This window comes from Rhinolophus sinicus, chromosome 14 (assembly GCF_057876585.1).
Source record: "Rhinolophus sinicus isolate RSI-liver-muscle chromosome 14, RSI-T2T, whole genome shotgun sequence".
Classification (NCBI taxonomy): Eukaryota; Metazoa; Chordata; class Mammalia; order Chiroptera; family Rhinolophidae; genus Rhinolophus; species Rhinolophus sinicus.
The window spans coordinates 39,028,233-39,052,067 of record NC_142514.1 but is presented as its reverse complement, the minus strand read 5'-3'; the positions used below and the strand labels follow the sequence as shown (position 1 = coordinate 39,052,067).

General features: G+C 50.0%; 1 protein-coding gene across 2 annotated transcripts in view; it reads right to left on the bottom strand.

Moving 5' to 3' along the window:
* Window positions 1-554: 554 nt before the first annotated feature.
* MROH7 (maestro heat like repeat family member 7) overlaps window positions 555-23,835 on the bottom strand; it is a 45,001-nt gene continuing 21,720 nt past the window's right edge. The window contains exons 12-23 of one of the 2 annotated variants that reach the window (XM_088791156.1): window positions 22,675-22,813; window positions 19,450-19,637; window positions 14,909-15,046; window positions 12,959-13,073; window positions 8,671-8,811; window positions 7,838-8,017; window positions 7,120-7,275; window positions 6,689-6,857; window positions 3,616-3,718; window positions 2,628-2,637; window positions 1,428-1,590; window positions 555-877 (exon numbers count right to left, since the gene is read on the bottom strand). In XM_088791156.1, coding sequence (XP_088647282.1) covers window positions 633-877; window positions 1,428-1,590; window positions 2,628-2,637; window positions 3,616-3,718; window positions 6,689-6,857; window positions 7,120-7,275; window positions 7,838-8,017; window positions 8,671-8,811; window positions 12,959-13,073; window positions 14,909-15,046; window positions 19,450-19,637; window positions 22,675-22,813 — 1,747 coding nt within the window. In that variant the 3' untranslated portion in view covers window positions 555-632. The remainder of the gene's footprint in view (window positions 878-1,427; window positions 1,591-2,627; window positions 2,638-3,615; window positions 3,719-6,688; window positions 6,858-7,119; window positions 7,276-7,837; window positions 8,018-8,670; window positions 8,812-12,958; window positions 13,074-14,908; window positions 15,047-19,449; window positions 19,638-22,674; window positions 22,814-23,835) is intronic. The other variant, XM_019742859.3, reaches the window with a different exon arrangement.

The window sequence follows — 23,835 nt, the reverse complement described above, 5'->3', positions numbered from 1 at the left end:
GCCAAATATTCACTGGGGGTCAAAATCAACCCCGGTGTGGAACCACTGCATCAGATCATAAACTGCCCAGGGCCTGGGGCTGGGTCTCATTCATGTCTGTATCTCCAGCACCCAGAGCAGGCCTGGCCCAAGTTAGCTGCTCAATAAATGTTGCCCGAATAAGTGGCAGGCTGCCACTTCTGTGGGCATAGACTGGAAGGTGGGCCTCAGAGATCAAGGTTCTGGGAGACGCATGGTGTCAATGGGTGAGAGGAGTCTCTCTTTTTTCCTCCCCCATAGGGCACCCGAATCAACATCTCCTTTTGTTCTTAGACTCTCCCTGTGGGAGAGGGGTACCTGGGACCTCCAGCAGACCTATTGTGTGGCTTTGAGCAAGCAGCTTCACCTTCCTGGGTCTCAGCTGCCCACTTATAAAATGTGGACAAACAGCCTATGTGAGTCCATAAATGTCAACTGAGTCAACGACAAAGGCATTGCTCCTTTCACAGATTTGTCACACAGAGCAACGACTGCTCCAGCCCTGGGACATCTCCCATGAGGAAACACTCAGAAAGGAGAGGTAAGCCACGCGGCATTTATAGTGAGCATGGCTGGGACTATGGCCTCCCCTGAGGGCTGGGGGCTCTGGGACATCACTGTTTCAAGGATATCTTCCAGGAGCCCAGTGCCTGCATGATCCAGGAGCGCCGCCGGTGGGAAGTGGGCAGGTTCTCACAGCTCGGGCTCCAGCGGTGAGTGGTAGCCGGGTCACATACCCAGGAGTCCCCATGTGGCAGTGGCCAGGAGTTCCGCCAGCAGCTGGCCAGGATGTTGTCCTGGGCCTGGGCCGCGTAGATGCACACCAATGCTTCTGGGTCGTGCCTCAAGTTTTCCAGAGCTGAGTCAGGGGGAGGGGAGGAGCCACTTGTTAAGACCAGGTCCCCACATGGGTCTCACACCTCATCCTTCCTTTTCACATCCATGCCTTGGCTTAGTCTCTCTCTGCTCAGCATCCTGTCGTCTTACCTTCCTCCCAGCTCTTTAAATTGTTCATACATTTCAAAGTCTGAGTCAAAACCTGCCTCCTCCAGGAAGCCTTCTTAAATTGCCCCAGCCTACCTTCATGCTTTCATCAGCTTCCCCAGTTAGCAAATTAATCTGGCCCCCTTAAGAGTCTGAACTACTTGCCTTGCACTAAATGGTTTTTTGGTCTGGTTTCCTGAGCCTGGCTTTTAAGATTGTAAGCTCCCCTAGAGTGGGGCTATGTTCTGTGTCTTGGTGACCCCACTGTACCTACCATGCACTCGCCTGGATAGAGACTTGCACAACTGGACTGAGCTGAGGACCCTTGCCTTAGGACCTATCTCTGCCCTTTCCTATTACTGACTGTGGGCCTACTCATTCTCTCACTGCTCCCTGCAGTCTCACCAACGCAGGGTACAACTTACTGGCTTTCACTTCATTCAGACGATCTTCCGTCATTATGCTCTCCAATGAGGGAACCAGGGACCCTTGAGCATAATCCAAGAGGTGAGCACATCTACTTCCTGACTCCGACCCTAGCCCCATCCCACCCTCTGACCAGACCTCCTCAGAGAAGTTCTCCCCACCCTCTTTCAGCCCCACAAATAAAAGCACAAACGAGAACTTCATTTGCACCCTATGACCGATTCCCCAAGAGGAGTCCTGGGCGAGGTGGCAGGTCCAGCAGGCAGGAATGGCACCAGGGCAGGGGCAGGATGTGGGCTGCAGCCAACTCTGAGGGGCAGCGCTCGGTGATCCCCTTGGTCCTTAAGACTTGGTCCCTGAGACTGGCCCTTAGTGTCCTCATGTGAGACTTAGTAAAGGTGCTGCCTGAGCTGCCCCTTCTCTGAGGAGTTTGAGCCACAATAACATGAAAGACACTAAGTGCCTGGCATACTTTCCAGACAGGCTATTGGCAGGGCTCCTGGAAGGGGATGAGATCCAGCTCCTCAGCAATATTATCCAACCCATTCCTTGTTCCCAGACCGACTCCCAAAGTACCTGCAGATCCTTAAAGGGCTCATACCTCTCAGAAGGCCCTTCCTGCACTTCTTTACCTGGCTAGTTCCTATTTCTCCTCGAATATTCGGTTTAACATAGTCACTCCTCCAGGACATCCTTCCTGAACCTACCCCCAAGCTAGGTTAGGCCCCTCTCTGGGTTCCCACAGTGCCTGAGAGTTTCTCTCTCTCTGTATAAACCACGTTGTATTTTACTTGGGATTTATGAATCTCTCCCCCAGATCAGGGCTTCCTTCCCCTTCGATCCATTGGGGTGGGGAGTAGGCGGATCAGTCTCCCAGACTCCTAAAGTCACACGCACAGTATGCATATATGCATTTTTCTAGGGAAAGTGTTCTTAACTTTCTTCAGAGCCTCACAAAAGATCGGCACGCCCCCACCCCCAGGTTGGAAGCACCACACCATGCTGGGGGCTGTCTGCAGGCAGAGGCAGGCACTGCGCAGCTTTGTTTCCCCAGCATAGGACCTGGCACAGAGGAAACTTCCGGGGCATTAAACACTAATATTTTTAGAAGTGATTAGTTTGGGGGAAGATTTAGAGAAATTAGCAGCTAGGAAATAATGTCACTCCATGTGAGAAGCTGCCTCTGAGCTGGCGCCCACATTCTGAGGGCTCCCCCCGGTCCCAGGCATGGCTCCTCTGTCCCAGCTCAGATCACGCCAACAGCCACCTTCACACACACACCCACTAGCTTCACCTCCTGAAGGGTTCTTTGTCTCTAACTAAGCACAGTGCCTGACACAGAGTAGAGGATCAACCACTGTTTGCTGAAGAAACCAATGAAGGGATGCACGGATGACTGGATGGATGAGAAATCCCAAATGACTTGGGGAAAGACACTGAAGGAAACATCGCTTTACAAAGTGGGGGGCTGGACACATCATCCTCTCCAAGCCTCTTTGCAGCAGGGTCTCCTGGTTCTTGGGGCTGGTGTGTGGGGGAGAGAAGGGGGTAGCGAGAGGAGACATATCCAGCGTGCCATCAGAAGGGTCCTGTGGGGGATTCTGGGTGAAGGGAATCTGCTATTGGTTTTCTCCCCACAGAGGTAGAGGTTGGGATTGTGGGAAATAGAAGAATAAAGGTAACTAACATTGAGTGAGCGCCTTGATGTGCCAGGCTTCATATTTTTAAAACATATTTTCATCCAGTCTGTGAAACAGGAATTCATCCCCATCTCACAGATGAGGAAACTGAGGCTCAGAAAGGGGATCGTGGAGCTGAGATTCCACTTCACTTTTCCACTATGCCACTTGGCCCTCCTGCTATAGTCCATGGCAGGCTCCTGCTGGGCCTGGACCCAAACTGCTCTCCAGGAGAGACAGTAGTTCTGCTGGTACAGTTGCCAAAGTTGTGACTGCACAAGGACTCCAGGCAAAATCCAGCCTGGGACTCACTTTCCAAACAGTGATCTTCGAGGAGGGAAGACCTTTCTAATTTGTACCATGACTGTCTGCTGGCCAAGCCTCGCACCCAAAGGGAGGCATCCACCCAGGTGCCAAAAGGGGTTGTAGCTTCCTTCCAAGGGTAGGAAGCACACTGGAGAGTATATAGAGCCCCAGCAACAGGCCTAGTTGTGCCAGGGCACGTTACCTATGAACATGACTGAGACCTTCCGGAGGGAAGGCCGGGAATTCTTGGCGAACTCCAGGCTCTGGCTGAGGAATGTGAAGGCGTTGTCTCTGTGGGTGTTCACCTGGGACAAAGAGAACCCCTGAGAGTGCTGGGCCCTCAGAGGGATTCATTATCCATCCACCCCTCCCGAAGCTAGGAATGGTGACCCTATCAGGCAGCCAAGCCCTGGCCGTTGCTTCCTAAACTTCTCTGCCACCCATCCTGGCCCCCAGAAGCCAGGCCTCATCTTCTCTTAGCTGATGACAATAATCGCTTCAGTGGTCTCCTGCCTTGGAGATCTCCTATTCCAACCCAGCCCCTCCTGCAGCTGGAAGGAAAAGTTCTAAAATGCAAGTCCAACCAGAGGGGAGAATAGACATGGCATTCTGTGAGGGACAGAATCGATAGGGAGACAGGTCTGACCAGGTAAAGGATTCAAGTTGCAGAGTAGTTGGGAATAAAATGGAGCGTTAGGAGGGTCTTAAAACCCCGAAAAGTAAGACAGAAATACGGCTTACATGTGGGTTAGAAAACAGGAAGTCAGCATTCATTCTTGATAGGGCAATGGCAAAGCAATGTTTGGGGCAAAAGAATCTGACAGTGGTGTTTAGGATGAGTTTGATCAAGTAGAATCTAGGGGGCAGGCATCCTGCTAAGAGGCTGTTGAGGGAGATGAAGATAAATCTCATCTGACCACTCTTCTGTTGACAAGCTGCATGTCAGGGAGTAAAATCCTGGGTCTGGCATGGGCCCTCATGTCATGTTCCTTCTCAGCCTCAACTTCCACCACTGTCTTCACCCACCGCTCACACTATGGTCCGGTCCCAGGATGTGGCCCAGCTCTCCCCAGATCTGAGCCTGGGGGACAAGCAAGTGCTCCTGATTGCAGCGCCCTTTCCTCTTGTCTTCACTTGATGAATTCCCTCTCATCCCTGAGGCTCTCAGCTCAGAAGCCACCTCCTCCCTGAAGCCTTCCACAACCCTCAGTCAGAGCTGATCCCACCACCCTTATGTTTCTGCAGCATCTTGCACAGTCTTTGTCACAGCACCTATGACATTGTGCTGTGATTATTTATACCTGTCTCTCCCACTGGATCCAGAGCTCCCCCCAAAAGAAGGAGCCATCTTACTCAGCTCAGAGTCCTCAGCACCCTGGACAGGGCTTTGGCATGATGCAGGTGCCTAGAAAGTGGGTGGGTGGATGGATGGATGGATGAATGAATGAATGAATGAATGAATGAATAGGTTATCAACCCCTTCTTAAAGCTAAGGCTACAAGTTGACCTTCATATGAGCAAAGCTGTTGACACCTAGAAAGCAGAAACTGAGAATCCAGAGGGGTCTAATGCAGAGGTCACAAGCTTGCAGCCCATGGGCCACAAGTGGCCTGTCAAGCGATGACCAGCACAGTGTTTTAAGCAAGTTAAATTGATTACTAACTAATGTCTTATAAAAATCTGGGTTTTTAGTGTTGTTTTTTGTGAAACCAGACAACCTGGCAAGAGTGTCTGCACCCTGAGCCGGAAAGCTCCATCTATGTTTTTAACAGGAGTGGGCCCTCCAGGTTGCCACAGGCACTACCACTTCCACGTCACTCATGATTATTCTCTGCCCAGTCACCAGTCATTGTAGGTATTTGAGTAGTGCCCTGGCCAAACACTTCCTCCAGGCCTTATTCTCGCTCTGTAAAATGATGCTAATATCAGACACTGGATTGAGGAGCTTTTGAGCATCACTGATAATGGTGGTGTTGAGCCCTTTCCTCAATCCTACCAGCAACCTGTTACGTTGTATGTTTTTCTTAGGTTGGTGTAGGGGATGCTGGCATGCCAGGCCAAGATCTCCCTTTGGGGTTGAAACATTTATTCCCCCAGCTATGGAGATTGCCTCAGCTGAAGAGAACTGCTGGCTCCAGGTCACAACCCTTCCCAGGGTGGCTGGCACCCAGCGGACTGGAAAGACCTGACTCCTGGCCCCAATTTGGGGAATCTCACGTAGTGCTGGCTGAGACCGCCCCTGAAATTACACTGTGCCTTGACTTCACCCTCTGCACTCCTGCTCCCAGCCCTCCTTCCACTCCTAATAAACCTCCTGCATGCGTATCTCTGTCTCAGACTCTACATCCTGGAGAACTCAGTGCATGACAACAGGGAAGGTAGATGCGACTAGATGGCAAAGCTTCCCCAATGTTACAATGAGGAACTGGGTTGTGTCTGGCACTGTGTGTTTGTGGCTCTCTCCTACGTTAGGATGTTCTCAGGTGTTACCTAGAAAGGAGGTTCTATGGTTAAATAAGTTTGGGAAACCTTGAATTCAACAACCATGAAACATTTCCTCAGCACAGAAAATCTCAGAGCCTTTCACAAGCTGATGACATTGCAAATCTCCAAGAAGAAGATGACAACGCAATATTTCCCAAACTTATTTGTTTTACAACTTCTTTTCTCCTCTGTGGGGCATATCTTATAGGACTGGTGTCATAGACAATACCCCTGGGAATTACTGTTGTAGAAAAGGGAGCCAATGAAGTCCTTCGAGGAGGAATATAACACAGACAGACGCGCATTTTAACCAGATCACTGTGGTGACCTGGGTGGCCAATGGAGATGAAATTAAAGGCTGGGAGACCCAGTGGTTGGCAGGACCCATGGCCCAGCTGAGAGACATCCATGACCTGAACGAAAGGCAATGATGATGCGGAGGGGGAGGGCAAAACAGATTCAGAGATATTTAGGACATTTAAGATTGATCCAATATGGAAGGTGAGGGGGACGAAGGAGTCCAGGATGAGTCTAGGTTTCAGCTTTGGATATCTAAAGGGACAGAGCAGAATTGAAATGGGAAGGCCATAGTTCAGACGAGACATGCTGAGCTTGCAGTGCATGTGGGTCAATGGAGCAGGTGTCAGTAGGCTCCTGGAGAGGGCATGCTAGGAATGAGAAGAGAAGTCAGAGACGGAGATGAACACTCAGAAGCCAATAACTTGTGGGCGGTCGTGGAATTGATAGTCAGGATGTAAAAAGAAAGAAAAGAAAAGGAAAGAATTGCCCACCTCCAACATACGCATAGGGAACCACTATAGTCTTGGGATCACTCACAAGGTACTTGCAAATTTTGGCCACTGTCTGCAGCTGGTTGTCCCAGGGCTTCCGGCTATAAGCTCTTTTTGGCAATTCCCAAGCCATGAAGCAAGAACAGCGGAACAGGGTCTTCACACAGTTCTGGGGACCAACAGGAAGAGAATACCCGAGCTGTGGCATTCCAGGACAGCCAGAACATGTTCCAGAAAATAAGTTACGTGGAACGGGAGTTTGGAAAATCAATCCTATTTGAAATGTACAAGTGAAGTTGACTGTTTTGAGGAGGAATCCTGACATGGGTGCTTTTGGAAAACAGACTTCCCACAACAGATCGTTAGTGACTCTGGATCAGTGTCCATAAAGGGAGGTGCACCCACAAGGCCCAGTGCCTACGCGCACTCACCTGGCCCACCTTGGCGCTGCCCTCTTGCATGATCAGCAGCAGAGGCACCAAGGCGTTGACCAGCTGCTCCGCCATGGCTGGAGTGTGGGGTGACCGCAGCTTCTGGACCACCTTGCCGTACAGGCTGATGCAGGAGGAGCGCACGTCCTCCCGTGACTAGGAAAGACCCAGAGGCTCAGGCACGCTCCCTCCTCCAAAAGGCTGCCTGGGCCTTTGAGCTCCATGTGAAGACACCGTGACCTTCCTGCCACTCATTCTATGGGGCACTCCAGGCCCAAGAGGCACAGAGGCAGAGAACAGTGGAGGCCACCTGGGGGGGGGGCTGATCTGAGGCTGGCATCCCCCTCACTAGGGCCTAGGTCTGAAGCTCCACCCACTCTTGCCAGCCAGGGCTCCTGCTCACCTGGAAGGTGCCTTCGTGCCAAGTGGAAAAATGCCCCCTCTGCCAGGACCAATAAAAAAAAACTCCCCCTGGAAAACTTGATTACAAAAGAGCTCCCTCTGTGAGAACCAATTAGAAAAGGAAATTTCTCTGTGCCAACCAGTTACAAGAAGACATGGACCAGTTGGAGCACGGTGCCCCTTCCCCTGCGCTGACTCAGCCTTGCCCAGGTCCCAACGGGTCATGGCAGCTATTGCAGCCCCCAGGGTAGTAAAAAAGCAGCCTATACATGCTGACCCCACCCCTCCCAATCCCAACCCCCATAGGGTTCCTTACATCAGTGAAGTGTGGCAGCAGCACTTGCAGCACCTCCACATAGACCGAGCTGTCTTTCAGTTTCCGTTCCTGCCCCTTGAAGATGGCCTTGAGGTTGTGGCCTGCCTCCACCACCAGCAGCCCATCCATGCACTTCAGGCCCTTCACCATGGAGGGCAGGAGCGCCTGCACCTTGGCCGTCTGCGAGGCAGGAGCATTTGGGATGGGGGCGCCTACCTGGGCTAACAGGTGGGAGACCCAGCCTCTGATGCACTGAGAACTTGGTGAAATAAGTCCGATCTCCAGGCCTTTGCTTACGCCATCCCACCTGCCTGGAATGCCCACATTCAAGCTCTTGCTTTCCCCAAAGCCCTCTTTGGCCTCGCTGGCTCCTTCCTGGCCTGGATACCTGAGGCCCTTCGCTGTCTACTCCCTTCCTTGTATTGTTAGTTAGTTTTGTGTCCTGTCCTTTCATCCTGCTGCCAAATATAAGCTGTAACAGTGGCTGGTAGACAAAAACAAAGCACTTTTTAAAATGCTAATGATGCCACAACAATCCTGGCCTTGTTTTTCTCATCTGTAAAACAGGAATAATTACTGCCACCCCCAGGCTCACCTACACACACTGCCTTTAGGGTCATTGTGAAAAATCTGGATTAGAAACGATTTTAAAAAACATAAAGTATGTAGGGAATTATTAAGGGATATCCATTTTACAGATGGGACAACTGAAGCAGGGACAGAAAAGGGTTCTGATTCCAGCCACCAACATCTGAGAGTTGATGATGGCCAGCTCCATCCTTCTACCTGCCCAAGGCCTGGCTGGGCCGGGCTCTCCTCTGCCCTCTGCTCACCTTCTCAGTTCTGCGGGCCAGGATGACCAGGCCTCGGATGGACAGCACCTTAATGATGGGGTCACGATGGTTCAGGCCTTCTGCCATCCGGCCCAGAGAGTACTCCTCGGGAATCCGACGCACCTGCTCCATCTGGAGGAGCTGAAGAGTACCGGTAATTAATCCCTGGGCCAAAGGGGCAGGTAGCCCCCTTCCAGGCTCCCCATGCACTGGCAGTACACGCTAGGTAACCAGGGGCTGAGTGCGGGGCATGAGCGAGTGCTGTCTGGTCAGTGCTGTCCAATGCAAGCCGCATGCAGAAGTTTACATTTTCTAGTAGCCACATTAAAAAAGAAATAGGTACAATTAATTTTAATAACACATCTTATTTAACCCAATATATCTAAAATATTATCATTTCAGCATGTAACCAATATAAAAATTGATATATTTAATGCTTAAAAATTTTTTCGAACCAAGCCCGAAACCTGGTGTGAATTTTATGCTTACAACACATTTCAGTTCAGACAGCTACATTTCAAGGGCCCAATAGGCCCCGTGTGTTTGGTGGCCATCGTACTGGCCAGTGCAGGTCTGGTTAATGATAGCCGGTGGCTCCTCTGTTTCCACCCAGCACTCGGGGATGGCGGCCCTGGTCCCTATCTTCTCTGCTCACTCTCCTGGTTAGTCCCCCCCAACTCAGGATTTTAACTGCTGTCCCTAGGCTAATAACTCCCAAGTCTCTATTTCTGACTCAGCCTCTGTCCAGAGCTAACAACTTGGAAAACCAATAGTTCACCAGACATCTCCACCCAATGTCCATCGGCACCTCATGTCACTGAACGTGTCACTCTCCAGCTCAGAGCCCCCCATTTCCACATTGCCTGCTTGTTCTGGAGTCTGGTTCACACCTTCTAACCAAGCCGCTCATTGTTTGTGCAATGACACAGGCTGTTTTGTCCCTTCAGTGCGGGCACGATGCCCTTCTGCTGGGGCACCCACCTCCACTCTAGCCCCCACCCCCACCTTACATGGCCCCATCCAAAATTCGACCCGCGCCCATGAAGCCATGTTTAACTGCTCCCAGGCTTCACCTAGGGTGATGGCCCCCATCTTGGTATCTGGGAGCCCTGACCAGGGAGACCTTAGTGCCCCCATCTGCTTATGCATCTGCCTCCCCTATCCCACTCGGGGTTTCCTTGAGGACACAAATGAGTGTTTTTCCTTGGGTCCCCATTACCTAATGCAAGCTGTGATATGGAATATGTGCTTCATTAACACTATTGCACAAAACATGAAATTTGGTTCCTTTCCTCCGTAGAATTGCCCTTCCTCCTGGTCCCCATTGCAGGATTAGCACCACCAGCACCCTGCCCATCGTCCCAGTCCCAAAACAGGCATCACTTTCATCTTCCTTGTCACCCTTCCCCCCCATCGCAGCCATAGGTCTTCCATTTCTGCCTCGCCGTCCTCACAATCACCTCTCCCTTCTATTCCAGTGCCCTACATTTACTGTAACTGTTGAGACCATGTGTCTGCATGATGAGAAGAGAGAACTGGGGAGAAGGAACAGGAAAGGCAGGGCCCCGCCCATAGCCGACCCTCCACCCATCCATACAAGAGATACTCAGGTCTGCTCTGCACCAGGTTCTGGGCACAGGGCCATGGGCACTATTGACACATTAAAGGGTAACGATAATACTAACATTAGCAACAGAGCTGACTCGCAGAGACCACTTCTTATGTGCTAGCACTGTTCTGAGTGCTTTACATGAACTCACTGAATCCTCATCAAAACCCTACGAGATGGGCAATGCATTATCCCCATATTATAGGTAAAGAAACTGAGGCACAAGCAGGCTCAGTGACTTGCCCAAGGTCACACAGCTCCCTTGAGAAGTTCACTCACCATCGGGAGAAGCGAGTATACACAAGACAGTTACAGCATAGGGCGCTGGGATAGCCAGGGAGGGACATCTGAGCTACATCAAAGCGTCACAGTAAACGTGGCAGGCCCGGCTCTGGCCAGGAACAGGCCATCTCTTCCGGGGAGTGGGAGAAGCACTGAACCTGGGGGAGGACACTTGCTCCAGGGAAGAAGGGCCACAGCTCAGGGTTCCAGGGGAATGCTGGGAAAGGTTAAGCCTAGCGTCCTTGACCTTGTGGTAGACATGGGAGCATCCCCTGAGGTCTGGCAAGGTCTAACCTCCACCACCTCCCCAAGGAACAGATGTCGCAGCCACTAACAGACTTCAAGAGAAGTACCTCTCCTATGAGGCTGACTGGTGTAGAGGAGCCAGTCAGGTAGATCCGTCTGAATCTCTCTGGACTGAGTGAGCTGCATGACCTTGAGAAATGCTCCTGACCTCACCTAAACGTGAGCATTACAAGTCTGTCTTTGAACCACTGCTGTGCAGATTAGTGGGGTAATTAACATATGAAAGTGGTCAGCGCACATAGTAGGCCCTCAAGGAATGGTACTTTCCCATTCCTCATCAGGGCCTTGTGGGAAATTAGAAGTAGAACCCAGCAGAGCTGGGGATGGAAACCAGAACTCCTGACCCCAAGACCCACGCTTGTCCTGGAGGTGACACATTCTGCTGGTGCCAGAGCCAGGCAAAGTGTTCATTCAGACCCTCTGTTATCTGTTTAATCCCTGCTTCTTGGGGCCCTCTCAGGGCTGGGGCTGGGGATGCAATGCAAACCTGACTTGGTCCCTGCTCTCCAGACTCACAGTCCAGGTGGAGAGGCAGAAAAGATGCAAGAAGTACCTGGAATGTCATGCTGCCTCCTGTCTATCTGATAAATTTTGCTCACCTGTCAAGGCCCAGCTCAAATGGCACTTCCTCCAGGAAGCCTTCCTTAACCTTCCACTGTTGGAGCAGACAGCAAGCCTTCTGCCTCTGAGTGCCACTGTACAGACCCTGATGATAGCTCGGACCCACTATATGACAACCAGCAGGTCACAAGAGCACGCAAGGGCGGGTTAAGAGAGCGGGTTTTGCAAGTATCCATCAACAGATGAATGGATAAACAAAATGTGGTAGATACAGACAACGGAATATGATTCAGCCTTAAAAAGGAATGAAATTCTGACCCATGCTACAACATGGATGAAACATAAAAACATTATGTTAAGTGAAATAAGCCCGATAATGTATGATTCCATTTATATGAAACCTAGAATAGTCAGATTCGCAGAGACAGAAAGTAGAATGTTGGTTGCCAGGGGCCAGGGGGAGAGGTGAGGGGGAGTTAGTATTTAATGGGTACAGAGTTTCAGTTTGGGAAGGAAGATGAAAAAGTTCTGAAAATAGATGGTAGTGACGGTCACAACAATATGGATGCACTTAATGCCACTGAACTATACACTTAAAAATGGTAAAAATGGTAACTTTTATGGCACATGTATTCCCCCTCTCCCCCCGCCTCTCTCTCTCTCTCTCTCTCTCTCTCTCTCTCTCTCTCTCTCTCTCTCTCTCTCTCTCTCTCTCTCTAAAGAGAGAATGAGATCATGTGTGTTTGAAGAGCCCAGACGGTCTGGGTTTGAAACCTGAAATCTTTCACTTACAAGCTGCGAGGCCTTAGAAAAGTTACTTCAATCTGTGCCTCAGTTTCCTCCTCTAAAATGAGGGTAGGATAATATCTGCATCATAGCATTAGTATGAGGATTAAATAAACCAATATGTGTAAAGCTCTTAGAACATACCTGGAAGGTAATAACTGCTCAATAAATGTTAGCTGTTATTATTGGTGAGTCTCGCCTTCTGAGTCTGACCCTATCAATCTTTCCCTGACGTATCTCTCCCCAGCACACCCCCCAGTACCCGCTCCCTTCAGAGAGTCTTTTTTGATTATCCAACCACCTCAAGTCTCCTGTTGTCCCAACATAGCCTGGACGGCCCCCCTCATAGCACATGTCACTCTTTGACACCCCATGTTATAATCGGGGTGTCCTCTGTCTCCTCTGTTACACCAAGAGTTCATTGAGGGCAGAATGAAGTCAAATTTCTATTTGTATATTTGTATCCAATCTGGTGCCAGGCACACAGCAGCGTCCAGCAAAGGACGGTGGTTGCCTGGGGCACTAGGGGAGTCTGGGAAGGGTAGTTTGGGGTAAAGGGGTGGAGAGAGGAAGAGAAAGGGAGGGAGGAGGGAGGGCTTCATGTTCAAGAGAAATCATGCTCACGACTGTAAATTGTTAAGTACTGTTTGCACAGGAGAAAAGGCCAGTAATGTGACCTGAGGCCTTTGCTCAGGGGAAGGCCTGGAGGTCGCCCCCGGTACCCTGAGCCCAGTTCATCTGTACCTCCACGAAGAAGGCGGTAGCGGTGATCTTGTGTTTCTCGTCGCCTCGCTCCAGGAGCGGGATGAGCAGGTAGAGAAGGCGGCACAGCTCCTGGCAGGAGTAGTACACCATGGCCCTGGCACAGGGAAGAGGAAGCAGTCCCCCAGGCTCTCCAGCAGGCCTGCTGGTGGGGGTCTCGAAACTCTGGACAAGGCAGAGTCACCTGGTTTCCTGCGCTCCCAAGATTCCCATCAGGACAGAATCTCACAGGCTATCTAGTCTAACTGCTTTGTTTTACAGATGCAGAAACTGAGGCTTAGAGTGGGAAAGTGACTTGCCCGACGACACAAGGCAAATCAGTAAGAGAGACAGGCTTACGACCCCCCCCTGACTGCACAGGACCCCTTCAGGAGGAAGGCACAGGAAGGAGAGCATGTGAGGACCCACTCACGAAGCAGCCGGCAGCAGCCAGATGTTTTCACATTGTTATTGCATTCGCTCCTCACCAGTAAGCTTTGAGCCAGATTACTGTTATGATACCCATTTTCATAGATGAGGAAACAGAGGCTCCAAGTGTGACCTGCCATGGTCACAGGGGTGGAAAAAAGGCAGGGCTAGCCCCAACCCAGGGCTCTCCACTCCAGCTACCTTGGTTGTTATACTGAGTCAGGGGTTCTCAAGTGTGGTCCCTGGATCAACGGTATCAGCATCCCTAGGATCTCATCAGAAATGCACATTCTCGGGCCCCCACCCTACACCGACTGGATCAGAGACTCTGGGGTGGGACCTAGCAATCAGTGTTTTAACAAGCCCAGTGGATGATTCTGATGCTCGCTCAAGTCTGAGGACCATTGCGCTATGCTCCCTCCATTCATCAGTGAAACCAGGAAAGTGTGGCAGCTGTGCACAGACTCTGGAATAAGACAGCCTGGGTTCAAGTCCTGGCCCTACCACTAGCTGTGTGACTTTGGGCAAGTCGCTAAACTTCTCGGGGCCTCAGTTTCCTCAGGGCTAACACTGGGATAACAATAGGGCTACTCATCAGTAATGGTGAGAATTAAATGGAATAATCCACATATATGCAGCTCTTTGCATGGTGCCTAGAGCATAGTAAGTGCTCAATAACTTATTTACATGTATCCTGAGACCCCCCCAGGGAGAGCAGCATCCTGGGTACTCAGGTGCAAGGCTATTCCTACAGAAGTCACATCACTGAAATCAGGTGTCCCCTCCTGAAACTATAGGAGGTTATGTGTGGTTGGGGGAAAGAACCTTTGTCTGGGTCAGCAGGTCATTTCCCAGCTTTGCCACCTCCTGGCTGTGTGACCTTTGGTACATAAGTGTCCCTCTCTGGACCTTGGCATCCTCCTCTGCATTAGTAATCGCTGCCCCACCAGTCAAAACAATGATAGTAAAAGCTATCCTGTGTTGAGCTCTTACCATATGTCAGGGGCTCTTCCAAGTACTTTATTTAACCCTCACCCCAAATCTCGAATTGGGTCCTACTATTAGTTCCATACCAATGAAGGGAAAACTGAGAGCCAGACAGGGAAGTAACTTGCCCTGAGTCACACTACTGGGAAATGGTGAGCTGGGGTTCAGATGCAGGCAGACCGATTCCAAAGCCACTCTGAACTACTCAGCCATCCCATCCTTTCTGCATTGGTGTGGGAACTAAATACAAAATGCGGGGAGGAAGGGTGCTTTGTACATAATCTAAGCACTCCGTGGTTGCCAGGGGCTGTGATAACCACAGTTTGCTTCCGGAGAGTGTGTGCCATCTTTCACATCTGTATTGTCTACCTGCCGAGATAGGCAACACTCTGCTGGTTTTAGAGAAGAGATGATGGACTAACAGAAGGGTCTTGCTCAGAGAGAGATGCAAACCCAAATCTGTCTGAAGATACTGAGGCCTCTCCCCTCCCCCTGTACCCTGCCCCGGGTGGGGGAGGGGAGGAGGTCCAGCCTCACCTTGCCAGAAGCGACACTCCACGATGGTGGTTCTCCGCCTGCCCCATGAGCTCCCAGCCGCCCTGGTCCTCCAGAAAGGTGGCCTCGTATGAGCAGCCCATCTTCAGCAGCAGGGTTTTTACCACTTTGACCACCCAGCTGCCAAGACAAGGGGGCTGAGACCTCACATCACCCTCCCCCCCGGAGGCCGCCCCTCCCTCCCCCCCAGCCTCTCCCACCATCAGCTCCCATCTGGCCAGGTAAGTTGTTCTCCACCATGTTAATTGTTAGATAATGGTGTTCAGTGCACCCACAAAGGGTGGCTTTTTACTGTGATTCGCTTTGAGAACAAGAGAGGAAACAGAAGCAGAATTCCCCTCCCTTTGGAGCTGGTTCTTTACCCTCCCTTTTCACTTGAGCCTCTTTACTGGAAGGATAGGTCACAGCCAGGCCTCCCAGTCCCCCGGGTCCTGCCTACTCTTGCCCTCCACCTCTCCTGAAGCCCATGGCTAGACAGTCTTCTCTGCTCGCTTGGACACAGTCTCCTGTCCAACCTTGAGTCCTTCATCCACTCAGGACACTTAAGGAGTGATTCCCAAACCTAGATGCACAGCAAAAGTCCCTGGGGAGCTAGTGCAACTTGTACTGACCAGGCTGGGAGCCCTGCCTCTGTTTTGGAAGCTCCTCTGAGAAGCCCTGCTGTGAGGGAGGAGGAGGGCACTGCTATGAATTGACATCCTACTGTGTGCCTGGTATAGTACTGGGTATTTGCGGAGGTATCTGCAGGTGTATGCGTATGTATGGCTATGTATATGTATTGCTATATATACATTTATATGTGTGTATAAACCTTTCTTCAAATGAAAACTGACAACGTGCAGAATAAGGTTTACACCTCAAGTGATACCGAGAGCTGGTGGTTCTCATGATTCAAGACAAAGCATCAAAGCATTTCGGAACTCAGGAAATGTTGAGGAATTTGCTCTTCATTTTCACATTTTTGGTTTTGTAATGAATATTAGTCCAGTGTGAAAATTTGAGCTTCTCCTAAGCCAGGGGCTTTCAGAATTATAAAACCTTTGTGCTGATTCTTTGAAACATGTGCTGTCAGTGACAGCCCCCCTTAAGCAATGCCTCTAGAGTTTGAAGACACACGCACGCGCGCGCGCGCGCACACACACACACACACACACACACGAAGGGAGACAGGCTCCAGGTGTTGCCCACCCTAAAAGACTGGGGCTCACCCTCCCCACCTCTCCCAACTCCCTACCTTCCCTTGCCCAGGAAATTCCAAGCACTGGCTGAATGGCCAAGTTGAGATTTATACATTTTCGTTTTTGTTTGGAGAAGGAAGGTTATAACTTCCATTTCAAGCATTAGCATCTTTAAAACAGAATGAGCCACCTGTGCATGCTATCGCTACAACTTCACCACCCTCTCTTTTTTGGGTGTCCCCATCTCCAGCGGCAGTTGATCGCCTTCTCACTAACTGGGTTGGAGACAGCGTGGAGTTCAGGGCTCAGAAACGCCACAGGGAACAACCTGACTTCGAGGTTTCAGAGGGTCACAGCTTTTATCCAGACCCCGCAGTGCCCCACCGTGCAGCCAACGAGGGATGTAGATTTAGGCCGAAGCTTCTGAACACAGCTGCATAGTTACTAGTTTGTGCTCTCGTCTGCTTTATCATTTCCTCAATCAGGCTCCAAAATTTAACAAAATGGACCCCCTCACTCTCAAAGATACACCTGTAAAAGCCCCCAAATGAGGCCCGCGCTGCTGTGTTAAAAGGCAGAGGGGACACTTTTGGGAGGAAGCTGAGGGCGGAGCATCTCCTTTGGCTCCCTGAACACCCCCTCTGCAAGCTTCAACTTCCTGAAGGTTCCCGGCTTTTCCCATCCAAGTGGAGCAAGAGTTGCCCTGTCCCGCACTGGGAGGAGGGACAGGGATCCAACACCGAGTCAAAGCCTGAGCTGCTGCAGGGCCCGGAAGCCGGACTTCGTGGGATGCACTGTCAGGCTGGATCTGTGGTGCTCAGTCCAGCAAGACTCCACTCCCCTGCCCTCCAGACTCAAGTCCGTGTGACGGGCTGGCATCCAAGCCTGGTGCCCACACCCATTTCCCCTCATGGAAGGGTGTGACAATTTCTTTGTACTTGGCAGCTTCACTGAGGCGTCCCATTCCATCACCGGAGTCTGGAGCACTGATGGCTCAGGTTCCATGCCCCAGTGTCTTAGTTTCCTGTGGCTGCTGTAACAAATGACCACATAATTGATGGCTTAAAACAACGGAAATTTATTCTTTCACAGTTCTGGACACCAGAAGTCCAAACTCCAGATGTCCATAGGACCACGCTCCCTCTGAAGGTCTAGGGGAGAATCCTTCCTTGCCTCTTCCAGCTTCCCCGGTGACTCACGGCATTCCTTGGCTGTGGCTGCAACACTCCAATCACTGCCTCTCTTCACAGGGCCTTCCCCTCAGTGTGGGTGTGTCTTTCCTTAGAAGGACACTTGTCATTGAATTTAAAGCCTACCTGGTTAATCCAGGATGATCTCATCTCAAGATCCCTAATTATATCTTGAAAGACTCCTTTTTTCCAAACAAGGCCACAGTCATAGGTTCCAGGTAGACATATCTTTGGGGGCGACCACTCAGCCCACTATACCCAGGTACCACCTCATGTCTCTTCAGGTCCCCTTCAGCATGGCACTGGCCTGCCTCTTCTTTTTCTGTCTCCCAGGATGCTTTCTGTGAGTCAGAGGTGAGGGTGGGCACTCAGGCTCTCTTCCAGCTTCTTCACATGAACATGAGCTGAGGGAAGCCCTCCACACCAAGAGGTCACACCTTCATCACTGACAGTTTAGAACTTTTCCACTACGTGTTTCTCTTCCTCCTCCTCCATCACCCCCTCCACTTTCCTCTGCTTTTGTTTTCCCCAGAGCCCACCAGCTTTCTGAGTCAGGATGATGCATTTAGGGTAGCACCTATGAGTGCCAGGGGAATCAGAATTGGTGCCACAGCCCTTGGCACTGGTGTCATGCTGTGACACGATTTTATTTGGTCCTTACCACACAACTGTGGGGTAGGAATCACCCCATTTCATAGGCAAGAGAATCAAGCCATCAAGAGATTAAAGTAGCTTACCCAAAGTACAAAGGAGTAAGTGATGGAACCAGGACTCAGATCCAAGGTGTTCTGACTTCAAGCCCAGCTACACAACTGCTTGCCCTCTGCCCCTCAAAGTACACCTTTCTGAGCATAGCACACAATAGAAGCCAAAGAGGAAAAGACTGACAAACTTGACTACATCAAAATAGTTGCAGGTTAAGTGACAAACTGGAATACAAATGACAAACAGTTAATGTCCTTAATATATAAAGAGCTCTTACAAATGAATAAGAAAAATTCCCAACAGTCCTACATAAAATTGGTCAAAGAACAAGAACAGGTATTTCACAAAAAAGGAAACACAAATGGCCTTTTAGCCTCAACCTCACTCATGATAAGAGACACGCAAACTAACCTTACAGCAAAATACCTTTTTTTTCCAACTTTCAGACTGGCAAAGATGAAAATGTTTTATACTACACTGTGCTGGTAAATGCGTGAGGAAATAGACTCTCTCATACACTATGGTATGAATGCCCTCTGAGGGACGCAATGTCGCAAATAGGGGGCTAATTTAGGACGTATTCCATTTCCCCTTTCATCGCTCTGGTCAAGAGCTCTTTCCACCACATATTCCTTTTTCACTTTCATATTTAAATACAGAAACCCTTTGATGCAGCCATTCCACTTTCAGGAATTCTTCCTGTACATACAATTGCCTGTGTGTGTACAGACATATGAAAGCAAACTCACTGCAGCATTGTTTATAATTGCAAAGGGCTGCAAAGTGCCTAAATAAAGAGGACCCTGGTTAAATTAATTAGGGTACAGTGGAATTCTTTACATAGGAATATTATGTGGTTGTTAAAAAATAATGAGGCAGCTCTATATGTAATTGCTCTCCAAGATATACTAAAAGTGAAAATGTATTAACTGTGGAAGGTTCACTACCACTGGCGTAAAAATAGAGAGTATAAACATGTGCGCTTATCTCTGCACACCCCACTTCTGGAAGGGCATGAAAGAACCCGGTTCTTTGGGGGAAGGTAACTGGGGTAAGGGGAGGAAAGGAGACTCACTTTTAATGTCTTTTGAGATTTTTGCCGTGGGCATATATTACCTATTCCAATTAATCATTTAAATTGAATGGCTGGGCCTTGTATACATACCTAATACAAATAATATCTCTGGGAGGGAGGAGGAAAATGAAATGGGGGAGTTCCTGGGGAGGGTTGATTCTCTCCTGCAGCCCAGCACTAAGCAGAGTCTGACATATACAGCAAATGCTCGCAAATACTTGTTGAACAAATTACTGGCTCTCTCTCATAAAAGTGTGCTTCTGTTTTCTCTTCTAGTCCCAAAGCTAATTTCTATTGATCAATTGCTCTAAAGACTTTTGGGAGGTCCCTTGCTAGGTGCCTCCCCTCAGTCCGCGAGGGACAGCAGCAGCTTACCGCACAGGTACGAAGACAGAGGGCTGCGCGTCCTTGGCGTCCTTGTGGGAAGCCACCCAGCCAGGTAGACTGAGGTTGATGTGGTAATGGACCTGAATGAGCAGGGCCAGGAGCAGCTGTGGGTAGATACGCCTCACGCGGCCCACACAGCTGTTGACGGACAGGAGCTCACACAAGCCGCTGGCTGCCTGGGGGCAGAGGGGAGGCTGGTGGGATGTCCTGGCCCATCATCTCAGCACCCCTGGCAGGGGACAGACTGCTTCACAAGGAGGTCGGACCTGGGTCTGCTCTTCTCTGGCCCAGCTGGGAAAGCCCAGATCCGCACTCCCTGCCCCACTGCACCCCAGCTCTTGGCTCTCTGGGTGAGTCCTGCCCCCAAAACAAGAACAGCAGCCACTTCTCTGATGTTAACAGACCCCTGGAAGAATCATGGTGGAGGGATCCCACCCCACCTCTTGTGAGGTAGAATCTTGATTCCATTGTGCAGGTGAGGAGACAAACTCAGAGGGAGGACAGGACATACCAAGGTCACCTAGCCCCTTGGGGGCAGAGTGGGGGCTTGAACCCAGGGTGTCAGATATGGCTGTATCTGAAAATCATGCCCTGCCTCTTCCTCATTCATGACACAGGTGCACAGACTACGAGGGGACAGCAGTTGCTTCTTCATTTGGGCCATTGAACTAGGCCGCCCTTACTGCTTCCCCATGTGGCCAGCTGGCAAGAGAAACAAACTTCAGCCTTCATCAGGAGCCAGGGAGGACCTGTCCTGGACTCTGTCACTCCACACTCCCTTGCCCCTGATACGCCTGCCCCTTCCAGACCACAGCATCTCCCCACACCAGCCCTCTAAATCCCAGGAACTTGGTTTTGTTGGTGTTTGGCCCACCAGGTTCCCTGGGACCCAATATGCACTCACCCCCCAATTTCTCAACCTGCCAGTCCAGCTCTGGACCTGGCCTGGGCCCCCTCCTGGCACTCAGCTTACCAAGTCCTCTCTGACTGGCAAGAGGACAGTGGAGGGGGTGGGGACTGGTGATGGGCTCATTCTGGCTCCTCCACTCCCCACCCCTCTTTGGGCCTCAGATCCATCCTCCCTAAAGTGGGCTCACTGGGCCTCATCCAGCCGGCTGCACAGGTGTGGAGGAGATTGAATGAGGGAGATGGGAGAATGCTTTGTAAAGAAATGCTCTAGATCAGTGCCACCAAGACCCCATGCTGCTGGCCTGAGGGAAAAGCATTGAATTGTGAAATGAAAGAACTCATGGCCTGTTCCCATGGAAATAAGTGACATAATGTGGGCTCAATAAATGGCACTTTCATATTTGTACTTTACAGCTTAGGAATCCCTTTCACACACACTATTTCACTCTTCTCAACAGGTAAGACAGACAAGGCAGGCATTATTACTACCCATTTTACAGATCTAAATACCAAGGCTAAAGATGGGGAAGTGAGTGACCAAGGTTATATAGTGAGGCAGTGGCAGAGCTAAGACAAGCCTCTTGGACTCAAAGTCTTTACACTTTTTCAGTAGCCCAAAGCTAATGACTGTACCCAGAAAACAGTCTGTATAGGAAAAAATCTCTAGTGGTGAGATGCCATAAGGCTCCACTCTTGGCTCAGTCTTGCTCAACTGGTTTATCAATACTATAAGACAAAAATTAGTCCAGGCTGTATCTATGCTCAAATTACGCTTGTTGAACAAGAGGCATGAATGATTGACTCAAAAATACACTAACACACACTGATTGAAGGAGGACTGGATGAATGCCCAAATAAGGGAAGGCATGGGCTAGGGGAGAGAAGCAGAGAGATCATGGATTCAGAGGTAGGACATCTGGGTTTGAATCCTGGCACCTCTACTCACTAGCTGTGTGACCTCAGGTGAAACATGGACTGTTGCTGAGCAGAAGTATCTTCCTCTGTAAAGGGTAATACCACTTGTTCTCCCATCCCCTATGTCTTTGTTTATTTACTTCCCTCCATCAAAATGTCATGCTCTCTGTTGAATCTCCAGAACCTATGAATGTGCCTGGCACGGAGTAGGTGCTCAATAAATATTTACTGAATAAATCAACAAAAATTTTTTGAGTGTCTGCTATGTGCCAGGTTTATGTTACACATTTGGGGATATCATGGTGAACAAAACAGGCTCAGGCTCTGTCTTCATGCAGGTCACAGATTAATCAAATGACCCCCTCCACTACTGTCAAATCACAACTGGGATAAACTCTCCCAAGATAATATATGAGAAACAAAGTATAGTATGCACAGATTTGATCTGGTCAGAGAAATCCTGGAGGGCTTCCCTGAGGAGGTGATGCTTGCGTTGAGAGCTGAGGGACGAGTAGATATTAACTTGGTAGAGAACAGTCTAGGCAGAGGGAACAAGTGCAAAGGCTCTGTGACAGAAGATAGCATGACATGTATGATGCTCTAACAAAGTTGAGCATCATACAGTGAGTCTGGAGCCAAGCAAGCAAGAGGACCATGGAGTATGATGAGGCAGTGAGGGGTGCAGAGCCTTACAGCACAGATAGCAGCACTGTGTTACTACTCAAGGGAAATGGGAAGACATTGAGGGGGTTGAGAAGAGCAGCTGTGCATTTCTCAAAGATTTTTTTGGCTGAGGTACAGAACGGAGGGGCAGGAATGGAAGCAGGGAGATGAGCAGAGGTATTATCCAGCTGGCTTGAATCAGGGTGGTGGTGATAGAGGCAGAGAGAAATCCATCTCTCTAGCCAGCCACTTTCCTGCAGTCAGATCCCTTTCTTTCCGTGTTCCCAGTCAGAGCTGAGCTCTGAGCCTAGCAGGAAGAAGCATTTAAATATTTTGTGTCACCTAAATGAAGGAATGAGTTATCCCATTTAATCTTTATAACCGCTATATGAGGCAGGTATTATTTTTTTCCATTTATAGATGCAGAGACTGAACCTCAGAGAGGTAAAGTGTCTTGCTCAGGTTACAAAAGAGTAAGCCAGCCAGTTCTCAGACTAAGGTCTGTGAATCCCAGGTCATTTCATTTCCACTACGCCAGGGGCTGCTGCTGTCACTGTAAGTAGCAGTATTTTTGTCATGTAGTGGATCATAAGCAAGAGCCCAGAGACGGAGACTTGTCCAAGGCCAACTAGCTGGTGGCAGAGCAGGGCACTGGAAGCTGGGTGTGCTGAGCTCAGCAGGGGAGGGCAAGACAGAGCAGTGCAGGGGTAAGTAGGCAGGTCTCACCGCCAGGGGCACGATGGAGGCCCGGCCCTTCTTGGTGACAGGCTTCTCCTTCAGGCTGGTCAGGAGCAGGTCCAGGAGGTCTCGGGCATCACAGCTGGGCTTGCGCAGTACCAGCTGCCTCCACATCTCCGCTCCATTGCTGAGAGTTAAGGGGCAGGGATGATTAGCCAAGACGAGGACACTGGGGCCCACCCTGCCTCCCAATGGTTTGGGGAAGGAGAAGGGAACATGCCCTTGAAATGGAATCCATGGGCATGCCAGCAAATTTCTGGGATGGTCCAGAAAACACTTTCTAAGAGGCAGGGGACTAACATAATCGAAAACCCTATTTCCCAGGTATTATGCCAGGTGCTTTACGTATGATTTATTACTTCACCCAATATTGAGCATCTGCTGTCTGCCAGGCACTAGACAAATCTCTGGGGATACAGATATGAACGAGATATTCAAGCCATTCAAGGTCACTGAATTCTCACCAAGACTTTCAATGTGGGTTGTTATTCCCATTTAACAGATACAGAATTGAGCTCCGAGAGGTGAAATCACCAGTCCAAGACTACACAGCTAATGAGCTGTTGTTGTCAAGAAATCACCAGGTCTGATGTCTCCAAAGCCTCTGTCCCGTCTCCTATGCCAAGAAGCCCTTTCGGGCCTGGATCTTGCATTTGTCACATAATATCCAGGAGTCCCCACTCCTGTCCGTTAGAAGGCAGTATACCAGGCAGGGGAAGGCATCCATGCCAGGAGGCACCAGCCTGCGTGCACACTTATCGTATGGAGTTGAAAGCACTGACAGGCCAGTGCACTATAGAGTTAACCAAACCCTTTTCCCCCTCTGCATAAGCATTTGAACCTTCCTTTAACTTTCTAGCTCTGTTTCCCTGGAAACATGATAAAGATAGTATGTCAACTATGTTGCTAGGCAACATTGCTTATGGTAAAAATGACCCAATTGGTAAATTGCATCTGGGGTGGGAGGAACTATAAATTAACTATAAGAGCCAATGGGGACAGCGTAGCATTGAGTTTCCTGGGGTGCAGTGACTCTTGTGACTGGTTTTGTCCCTGTGGGGACCCTGGAGGCAAAGTCTATAGAGTTATTTATTGTAAGAGATACTAGTTCTGTGAGGCCTGAGCCATTTAAGCCAGAGCAACTCCTGC